General features: G+C 34.9%; 1 protein-coding gene across 1 annotated transcript; it reads right to left on the bottom strand.

Moving 5' to 3' along the window:
* Positions 1-3,540: 3,540 nt before the first annotated feature.
* On the bottom strand, positions 3,541-5,912 carry LOC133189556 (deoxynucleotidyltransferase terminal-interacting protein 2-like). Its single transcript, XM_061324924.1, has 5 exons — positions 5,596-5,912; positions 4,704-4,833; positions 4,474-4,572; positions 3,798-4,072; positions 3,541-3,652 (listed from the first exon to the last, which is right to left on the bottom strand). The coding sequence occupies exons 1-5, from the start codon at positions 5,871-5,873 to the stop codon at positions 3,556-3,558; spliced, it is 879 nt and encodes a 292-aa protein (XP_061180908.1). The 5' UTR covers positions 5,874-5,912; the 3' UTR covers positions 3,541-3,555.
* Positions 5,913-10,905: the final 4,993 nt, after the last annotated feature.

Below are 10,905 nucleotides of genomic sequence, written 5' to 3'. Positions count from 1 at the left end.
CTGTTAAAAAAGATCAATTAAAAAGTAAATAAATAAAAATCTCGCATGAAAATAAAAAAGGAGACTGCAACCATTAGCCTCTTATTTATTATTAAATAATGAAAACATTGGCCGGGCTAACTTGTTTTTATAGTTCGATTCATTTTCACTTGCTAGGTCAGAAGAGAATTACATGTACTTTGATGAGGCCCCAGAGCACCATTGATGACTTTCTGATATTAAAAAAATTGGATGTTGAAAAATTTAGTTGAATTCTGATATCATTTTTTTATATTTCAAAGTATAAATTTCTGAATTCCATATACAACAGTCAACTGCTTACTGCCACTGCTTATAGACGGTATATTGCCTTTTTTTAAAATTTTATATGCATGCTTGAATAAACACTATCATCGCAACAATATATTACAGTAATATAAAAAAAAAATCGGCGGATTGGGGAATTTTTCAACGGGAAAGGCGGAGGAAGGAGCGATGGGGCAAGTCCTATGGAAATTCCATATACGACAGCCAACTTTTTACCGTTTTCTACCACCACTGATGATATAATTGACTTGTTTTTTCTTCAACAGCTGTTCAATACGATGCTTAGTTAAATCAATGTTGTTGTGGTTATGTTAATGACAAAAAAGCTGATCTAGAATTGTAGGGGAAAGAAGAATGAAGAAGTATTTCCTCTGAAAGAAAATGCATAGCTTCAAAATTATTTTTTTTATATAAATGTGTATTTGATTATGGCTTGTGTTACCCAGGACCTTCTCTAAATAGTATTTATTTAATATACCAGTCCCTTTGACCGACCTCCCCTACATAGGAATTTTCTTTCAATATGAAAATTTAAAAAAATCACAAATACTTTTGAATAGAGTAAAATACCTTGTGATTTATGATAAAGGGGGGGGGGGTTAAAGATGTCACAATATATACGTTATTTACCTTATGCAAAAGTATTTGTGATTTTCCCCGTATTGCTTCTAATATATTATTATTAATAAATTAATCCGCCAAGATTATCTTAGACGCTAATAAGAGTTTATTACTACCCCCCCCCCTTCCCCCATTTTTCCATACAGATTTAGAAAACTGAGACGAAATAATTTCTTATAACCATTTCTCTGTCGTTAAAGTTCCGTACCCCCCCCCCGCAATCTAAAAATAACTGTTGGGTTATTTTTCTTGTCCGGAAATTTTAGTGTTTTGTTTTTAAGGGAACTTTTATATTATGGAATCCATATACGACAGTAAGCAGTTGGCTGCCGTATATGAAATTCCATAACTAACAGTTTATTTTTTTTTTTTAAAGATCTTGGGGCCAGTGTTTGAAACTCACAGCAAAATTAGCCAGACATGCAGGGTTGACTGCTAGTAAAAGTTGTCAGCCCTGCCAAAGATCTACTAAAACTGCTTGGGGCATTGTTTTCTAGACGGTTGATATGCATGCAAGTATACTTCAATGCACAAATTTTACCCATATTTTTTGTTATAAATTTTGACATTATCAAAATCGGGCACATAGCATAAGATAACAAGGGAGGATGGGAGCCCCCCCCCCACTTTTTTTCTTTTGCCGTTGATTTAGTATAGAAATTTCCATTAAAAGCTGTTTAATTGTGCTCCCCCTCACCCCTCCCAAGTTTTTGTTGCAGGAAGGCAAAATCCTCCAAAGTTAATGTATAGATGTATCCCCCACAAATGTTCTTGAGAAGAGAGTTTACCCCCCTTCCCCCTCCCCGAGTAAAAAAAATCTCATTGGAATTGCAACCTATAAACCTGAGATTTGCCCCCCCCCCCTCTCCAATATAAATAATTAGTGGAATCGTTTTCAAAAGCCAACAGACTGACATGGATAGAACATTTACTGTCCGCTGTCTTATAACGGTAGAAGAAAACATGATCTGATGTATCTTCAAGTCAAATGAAATCAGCTAAATACAAATTACAATACAACGAACTGGGATTCTGTTTAACCTTCAAGTTTTTAAGAAACGAAACTAAGTTTGCTCTATCTCGTTTCGTGTCTGCATCTGTTTGTATCATTCATTTGGGTTTATTTCGATCTCTTTTCGTACATTTCTGCTGGTCTGCATGGTCTAGATTTAAGAAAATGGGGTGGGGTGATAAATTAGATTAGAACTTATCAGAAACTGTGTTTCTTAAGTATGCTCCGTTTCGGAAGCAAAGTAAATATGTTTTTTGAACACCAACAGACCTTTATTTGAGTTACTTCTTTTGATTTTTGGTTTCTTTAAATAATAAAAACGGTATATATTTAATTATGACAGATAGACAAGATATATAATATGCAATTCGACTATCATTTAAAAAAAAAAACAAGAAAAAATCATTTCAGCTAACTTTAAACTGAACTACTAACCTGTATTGCAATAATAATGCACAATTTTCCTAGTCAATCACCATCAGAAAAGAAAAGCTAATATGTATTTCAGGAGTCCTACGCTTTGAACAATTTTAAGAAATGCCACTCCTCAGATAGGACACTGTTAACCTTGACTTTCATTTACGGCCAACTACATGTATTTCGAAAAGTGTCAAGTCCAAGCAAAATGTGTTATATCATGAAGTATATCATTTCAAATGCCATTCCTTCTACATACCAAAGACTCTAAAGGAAAAAAATACAGATTTGTCTTCATTTCCTACATTTGTACATTTTTTTCTTCGAGAATGTAGAATTATACTTCTGTAAGTAACTTACTTTGCTACAGGAGATGGATAGGACATGATGACTGGTTAGTAAGCAATAGGAATGACAATGTTACCGACTAGACACCTTTCAAAAGAGTTCTAACGACCTTACTACAAAGATATTATATAAACCAGAAGCGTTAACAAGTAGATCGCAGGGGGGGGGGGGGGGGGAGGCACTTTCTCTGATTATAATATTTTGCTGAAGTAAATTTTCCTTTAGATGCTGGTTGCATCCTCTTTTTGTTTTGCTGTAAGGTCGAGCACTTTTTTTGGTTTGTCAGATTTTTTGTTGGAAATCCCCCCCCCCCTTCTTTTGAAACCGTTGACATAATCAAAAGAGCATATTTGACCTTGCCATTATCCTGCCTCTACAAGGGAGACAACTTTCTTTTTTTGTTTGTTTATTGTTTCACGTCCCTCTCGAGAATTTTTCACTCATATGGAGACACCACCACTTGCTTGTGGAGAATTGCAAAATTTGACCTATACTCGGCACTCAGGGCCATTGAGCAGCGAGGGATCTTTTTCATGCCACCACCTACTGCGACACGGGACCTTGGTTTATACGGTTTCTTCCGAAGGACCGTTCTCCAAGTCCCACAGTAGGATTCAAACCTGCGACATAAGGATCAACTCCTTACTCCGCGACTCTAGAGCGAACGCTCTTACCACTGCGCCATGTGGGCAACCAACTTTCTTTGTAAACTGCCTTTTAATTGCATGTTCTTTTCAAGTTTTAATGCCTCATCTTAAACACATCATGATTTCTGTTTGAAATTTTGCATCCCATTAACATGTCTTTTACTTGCTTAGGAAAAAGCAAAATCTGAGTACTATGAATAAAATTTATTTTTTCTTCTTCTTAGGTCTTTTCATTCGTTTATATGGCCCCTCTCCTTTCATTTTGGCCTCTTGGATCTCGACATATTTCCTTTTATTGAATCTAAAATGTAGGGACATGATGTTAGGTATTGAAAACAATATTTTAACCATAATTTTAAAAAGATCACAGCTAATTTAAAAAAAAATAATCAGATATCTATTATATTTAAAACCAGTTCAGAAACTAAAAAAAAATGTTTACTTACTTCCTAAATTCTGCATCAGCTATTAGCTCCTGAACAAGATTTGCTTTTCGTTTCTTCTTTGGCACTCTGGAGTGGTAGAAATCTGCTGCTGATTCAACAACTTTTCCAAATTGAAAGAACTTGGGTAGTCCTTTCATATCATTGCCCTTGTAAAATCTTTTGGGATCCAGTGCTTTTCTCATTTTCAGCACCTCCAAATTCATTTTAGCTTCATCAGTCATTTCTGGGGCTCTCATACCAAACCATCCCTTGCCTTTAGTCATCTCACGTTCTTTCTAAAAGTTTTCAAAGAAAGAAGTGTCAAAGATAACTCTTTATATCCTAGCCATACCAAGTTCTTTAAATCATTAAGGTTCACTGACTCTCTAATAAGAGAGAAAACTCTCACTGACCCTCTGATAAGAGAAGTAACTCTCACTGAAATAACAGTTTTTTTTATTCCTTTTAAAACCATCTAGATAAAAGGCCATTTCTGTCAAATTTTGCCCCCTCAAGGTATACTGAAATTGTGGGGCTTACATTTCTTTTGAAAAGCTTAATTAAAGCAAAATTTAAATTCTATATGAATGTAAAGGGGAATGAAGATTCCTAAAAATCAGTGGAAAGTAAAATAAAATAAAGACATAATAGAGACAAATTAATAACAAGAAGTAAATAATCCACAAAACAAACAAACCTTCCTTTTTTGTTTTAATTTTCTCAGACTTTCCTCATATGGTTCAAGTGAATCCTGCTTTTCAAAATCCGGCTTAATGACACTCTTTTTCATAATTTCCTTAAAGAAAAGTTAAGCAATATCAGCCCATGTTTCATATCAAGACAGTTGTTTAACTCAGCGCAATTTTTGTTTGGTAACATTTTAATCTACCGAGTATGTTCACATTAAATCACATTCAGAAGGCTTACCTGTACAGTTCTGTCACTCTTGTTAGTATCTTTCTCTTTATTCTTTCGTCTCTTTTGTGAAGTTCCGAGTTTGGAAGAACTTGGATCCATGAGATTAATGTTAGAGTGAATGTATGAAGATAAACCATCACTTGAAAACAAGATATATTCTAAATCATAAAATGGATACTTTATAAAGTTCTACTTAAATAATTTTAAAAACATGAAGTTATCAGATTTGACTGAAAATTACAGAAACTTTACAGATTAAGAGGTGATTGAGAAGCATGAGGCTTATCCATAATCCTTTCAAAAACTTTAAACAGTAAAACAAATGCAATGCTTCATACTATAAATATTACTAGTATATGTTGGTTTGTATAGCATACATTTTAACTCTCTATTGTTACACAAGTGGCCCGTTTAACATGTTGAATTTTATCAACATTGTAAAACGAAAATCCTAGGGTCATTGTTTTGCTTCAAATACTTCGTACTATGTTTCATTTCTATAGGAAATAGTAGTAGTAGTAAGTATTTGAAGCAGACTATTGCTGGAACTCTTCAGCATCAGAGGTTTAAATGAATAGGATATTCTTATGAAAAATCAACAACTTTATATTTTATTGGATTTAAACCTTTTAAAGGTAAGAAACGAAAGTTTTGTAGTGATAGAGACTTAAAAGGATGTCCAAAGGAAAATGTTGAAGCAGGCAGCTAATTCATTTCAGCCCGTATTGATTGAAACAAGCGGTCAAAGTCGGGGCAAGGAAACCCGAATCAGTTTGTGTGGTACTGTTCTGAGATTCGTAGGGACACCAGACCAAAATTTTTAGTCCCTACGAATCTTGCTGAGATTACCAAACATCCAACACAATTTAACAAATTCATTTTAAAATTTTCATTTACGTACTAGTTCTTTTTTTTCTTTTTACGAATAGCGTTACTCTTTGAGGTTTCATTTAATTTTTCTTTTCCTTGGTCTTTCTTTGGCGAAAGGTTGGGTGAAATATTGCCTGGCCTTTTGTCCAAAACAAATATGGAATTGTCAACTTGAGAACATCGTTCTTGTCTTTTTGATAACTGTTGAGCAATACTTTCACTCAAAGTAAAAGCTACTTCTTTCAACTCTTCGTCAGAAGAGCTCTCGTCTTCAGATGACGAAGAATACGTTTCCGAGTTGTGTTTCATCTCACAAAGTTGACAAACCTATCACAGCTATGATCCCATCACGTTTTACACAACCGGAAATGCCGAGGAACAACTTTGCTATTTGCACTTACACCAAAATATAGTTATCTTTAATCAGGCTCAAAGAAAAAAATAAAACTAATTTATATTTTATTCCATTAATATACATTCAAAATTTATAAAAACATATGCTTATTTATAAACATATAAACTAAATTTGATGGTTTTTGAATCGGCGTATGAATTTTTACTTGAATTTCCGATCCCGATCAAAATATCATTTATAGGCCTAGAGAGAGAGAGAGAGAGAGAGAGAGAAGGAAAGAAATAATGCATAAATAAATAAATGAATGCATAAATAAATAAATAAATAATAAGTGCATTGATTTGCAACTTTTCATAGTTGTTTTACACGGCTTCAAAATATGCAGAAACGGGACCCAACGGGGAAGGGGATATCCTGAACATCCCCATCTTAGTAGTAATATGACCAAAAATTACCTTGAAACCTCTATCCCCACCTTGGGAGAAAGAAAGAAGGTAAGATCATATGTAGGAAGGAAGGATCTGAGAAATATTACCCCCCCCCCCCACACACACACATAGGTATGGCACGCCAATTTCACAAAAATTAGCGAAACTTAGTTTCACAGTTGATAAACTAGGTTTATCGACTGTAAACTATAGTTTACAAACCGTGAACTATAGTTAACGATTCGTTAACTATAGTTTTCATCTGTAAAACTATATTTAACGGTTGTTAACTATAGTTTACGAATGCTAATCTAAGTTTATCTGTCTGTAATTAAACGTTAACAATAGATTTTGTTGATAAACATAGATTCACATCTGTAAACTATAATTTACAATCGTGAACTATAGTTAAGAGTTGTTAATCATAGTTTCACAAATCGTGAAACTATATTTATCAGATAAACTATGTTTTACATTCGTTAACAACAGATTTCGGTTGTAAACTATAGTTAACTGTCATTTATACTCACAAACTATATTTAACAGACGTAAACTATACTTATCGATCGTAAACTATAGTTTTGAGAGCTAAACTATGATTCACATTTGTCAATCATAGTTTATCGTAATAAACTATAATTCACACTCGTAAACTATAGTTAAGAGTTGTTAAATATAGTTTATGAATCTAAACACCTGTTAACTGTTAACGGTAGTTTTCAATTCGAAATTTCGCGGCACCAATCGCGAGAAGCAATAATGGGGTATATGTCTCTGGTTTTATCAGAACGGAGAATATTAAGGACACGTGTTGGGCATTATCTAAAGCAAAGACCGAGTTATATATAATCAATATTACTTTCTCTATTTAAACAGGATTAATTGTATTTGTTTTAAAATGTCGTGTATATATACATTTCCAATGGGGACATTTTTAGAAATATGATAAAATTTAAATTTTTTAAAGGCAGAATATTACGAGATTTTTGCTCAAGCAGAGGAGGGTGAAGCGAGTTTTACAATGTGCCAAGCATTTTCCCGCCACATCTCACCACCAAAACAAAGAAACTGAAAGAGAGGAAATGCTGTGGCGGATATAGATAGGGTTGTGGGGGTTTCAACGTCCTCCTTTGAATTTAAGAGAGAGAGAGAATGAGAGAGAAGTCTCAAATATTTGTTGTGTTTGTTCCGTGAAAGGCCACTTTTATTTATGTATGAAGAAAATTCGGTTGTTGAAAAATAAATTCCGCGCTGCAATGTTACATGTACTGTGTTATGTCTTTATTTACAGATGAATATAAGATATACATGTATTTTATTAATGACAGATCACGCATTTCGGTCTCTATTTTTCTCTTTTAAATAAAAAAAATAAAATTTTAATAATTTTCCAGTCATTTTTCTTTTTATTTCCAACTAGATTTGCTTTAAAATAATAGAACATTTACTTATAACGTCAAGAAATATACATGCATATATATTTAACAACAATTGTCGTTACATAGCAAAATCTTATAATGATGTAACTAGGATTAGCCGATCTATAATTTACAAAAAAACAAAAAAAAAAAACAAAAACAAACTATTGTTAACTATAGTTTTGATCGTAAACTATGGTTTAGAGTCGTGAAATCTAGTTTCACAGAAAATTGTGCATCTCCGATACAAAATAAGAGATTCTGTTCCTAAACTGTGTTTCTCAAGTGTAAAACTATGTTTATCGCATTTTTGTGAATTTGGCGCTTTGTATGTCTGTAAAGTATACTTTACAAAGCCTAAACTATAATTTACATTTGTTAAGTAGAGTTTAGAGTTGTAAATCATAGTTTACAAATCGTGAAACTATATTTATCAGATAAACTATATTTTGCATTAGCAAATGATTGTTTTCCGTGTTAATTATAGTTTACGCTTGTGAAACATAGATTATCGTGTAAACTATAGTTTACATATGTGAAATATAGATTATCGTCGTTAACTATAGTTAACGGTCTGTAAACTATAGTTTACAGTCGATAAACCTAGTTTATCAACTGTGAAACTATGAATAGCTCATTTTTGTGAATTTGGCGTGCCATACATAGGCTACATGAAAAAGGTTTTCTCAGGTTTATTTGTTTTTTGGTTTGTCAAGAAATCTTTGGTCCTAACCCTCATTCCCCTAACCCCTAGAATTTTTAGAGTTATTGAATGGTAAAGTAACCAAAAATGACTTTGGATCCCCCCCAAAAGGTTGATGAGAAGTGTCTCCCATCCCCCCACGAAATAAAGGGTAATTATCGCCCTTGCCTTTTGTGTGTATGTGTTTGTTTGTTTCTTTTTGTTTGTTTGTTTGTTTTTTAAAATATTTTTTAGTTGGTATGGAGTATGGACCCCCTTTCATGATCTTTGTAGTATTGTCTTTTAGGAGAGATTGAAGATGAATTTCATTTTCTATTTAGCTGCCAAAAATACAATAATCATAGGTTAACTTTTGAAAGGAACTTGATGATTTTTTTTTTTCAAGGAAAAAGTCAAATATGTCTTATACATGTACTTAAAAAGTTATACTTTGCTTTAATAGCCAATGTCCAGAAATACTGAAAATAACACCCTCATTTATTAAACGCGAAAATGTCATAAATCTAGAAATGATTGTATTACATAATTATTGTACAAATGATTGTATGATTTATGCATATCCTCACATTCTAGCATATTGTGTAAATGTATGAACAATTTATAATTCTTATATATGTTGTGCCATTGCCAATTATTGTAATCGTGTTTGCGCCAATAAAATATTTGTATTTGAATGTTGTCTTTTGTCAACAGTCAATGTGCGAGTTTTACATGCTTTCTTCTTCTTCTTCCAATAAAGTGCAACACCTCAACATGAGTATTATCGCACTTCAGCTTATGCTAGGTGTAACAACATCTACAAGTGCAGATTAAAAACTGGTTAAAATGGCTGATGGTGTGATTAACGTAGTCCGAAGGCCAGGACCTCCTGTCTGAACATGTCCAGTGTAACTGTCCACTGCTCTCTGTGCTAGGACTTCCTGTCTGAACATGTCCGGTATAACTGTCCACTGCTCTCTGTGCTAGGACTTCCTGTCTGAACATGTCCGGTATAACTGTTCACTGTTCTCTGTGCTAGGACTTCCTGTCTGAACATGTCCGGTATAACTGTTCACTGTTCTCTGTGCTAGGACTTCCTGTCTGAACATGTCCAGTATAACTGTCCACTGCTCTCTGTGCTAGGACTTCCTGTCTGAACATGTCCAGTATAACTGTCCACTGCTCTCTGTGCTAGGACTTCCTGTCTGAACATGTCCAGTATAACTGTTCACTGTTCTCTGTGCTAGGACTTCCTGTCTGAACATGTCCAGTATAACTGTCCACTGTTCTATGTGCTAGGACTTCCTGTCTGAACATGTCCGGTATAACTGTCCACTGCTCTCTGTGCTAGGACCTCCTGTCTGAACATGTCCGGTATAACTGTCCACTGCTCTCTGTGCCAAACTGTTCCAGATCCTGATACTGTCTGGGAAGAAGGACTGTTTATAAACTAGTGTCCTCACATATGGTATCTGGAATCTGTACGTGTGTCCCCTGGCTGCAGACATCGTTGGATGTAGCTCAGATGGTGGAATAATTACCAGGCCTTGCACTATCCTGTACATCATTGCATCTTTGTATCGTTCCGCCAAAGAAGTCTACTGGAGAGTTCCTAGCACAGGCACTTGTTTCGTATACGGGGCATCCCCTACTTATTTTTACCATAAGTAGGGGGTGCCCCGTATACGAAGCAACTGCCTGTGTTTCCTAGCGTTTGTGTTACACTGCTATTTTGTGAGTAGTTGTTCCTCACAAATCGAGCCGATCGTCTTTGTACTGCCTCTAGCTTCTGAAAGTTGTGACCTGTATTCGGGTCCCAGGCAATAATAGGCACACTCTACTAAACGTCTTACAAGCGTACTATATACCGGTAGTTTGTGGCCTTGGTACTCCGTGGGTAAGTTTCGTTGTATCAAAGCTCTGGTGGAGTTTGCTTTCTTTGTGACGGTGTCTATGTTTTCATTCTATCTGAGGCTTTTTTGGATGGTAGCATTCCCCTCCCCTAGATATTTGGCAGAGTTCACTAGTTCTAACTTGTGGCCGCGGATGTTGTAAGAGCTGGCCACAGGTTTGCGTTTGTTGGTAACTCTCAGCGGTTGGCATTTGCTAGGATGGAAATCCATCTGCCAGTCTGTTTCCCACTGTATTCAGGTCTTCTGTTTAGTGATATCGTTATTTGAGCAGGTCTTTTGGTAGAGACATAATCATCAGCGAAGAATCGAACATTGGAATGATGGACATATTCCAGTACATCGTTGATAAAGAGGAGGATCATCAGCGATCTGAGCACACTGTTTGAGGCATTCCTGAGCATTGCTGGAACTCTTCCATCTACTAATACTCGCTGGTTCCTATTATTAAGGAAGTCCCCTGACCCATTGTAGTGTAGACCCTCTGACTCCATAATAGTACGACTTATACAGAAGTCTATCGTTCGGGACCTTATCAAACGATTTGG

This window comes from Saccostrea echinata, unplaced genomic scaffold (genome assembly GCF_033153115.1).
Source record: "Saccostrea echinata isolate AGI-Se365-2 ecotype Australia unplaced genomic scaffold, CSIRO_AGI_Sech_v1 ptg000019l, whole genome shotgun sequence".
Lineage (NCBI taxonomy): Eukaryota > Metazoa > Mollusca > Bivalvia > Ostreida > Ostreidae > Saccostrea > Saccostrea echinata.
The sequence above is the reverse complement of the archived record's forward strand: the minus strand, read 5'-3'. Positions and strand labels throughout refer to the sequence as shown.

What these genes read in the sequence shown, in the direction of transcription:
- LOC133189556 (XM_061324924.1), bottom strand. Translation starts at nt 5,873, where the DNA reads ATGAAACACAACTCGGAAACGTATTCTTCGTCATCTGAAGACGAGAGC. An exon ending in AGAGTGACAGAACTGTACAG is followed by an intron (nt 4,573 to 4,703) that starts GTAAGCCTTCTG and finishes CTTTTCTTTAAG; the next exon opens with GAAATTATGAAAAAGAGTGT. An exon ending in GCTGATGCAGAATTTAGGAA is followed by an intron (nt 3,653 to 3,797) that starts GTAAGTAAACAT and finishes CCTACATTTTAG; the next exon opens with ATTCAATAAAAGGAAATATG.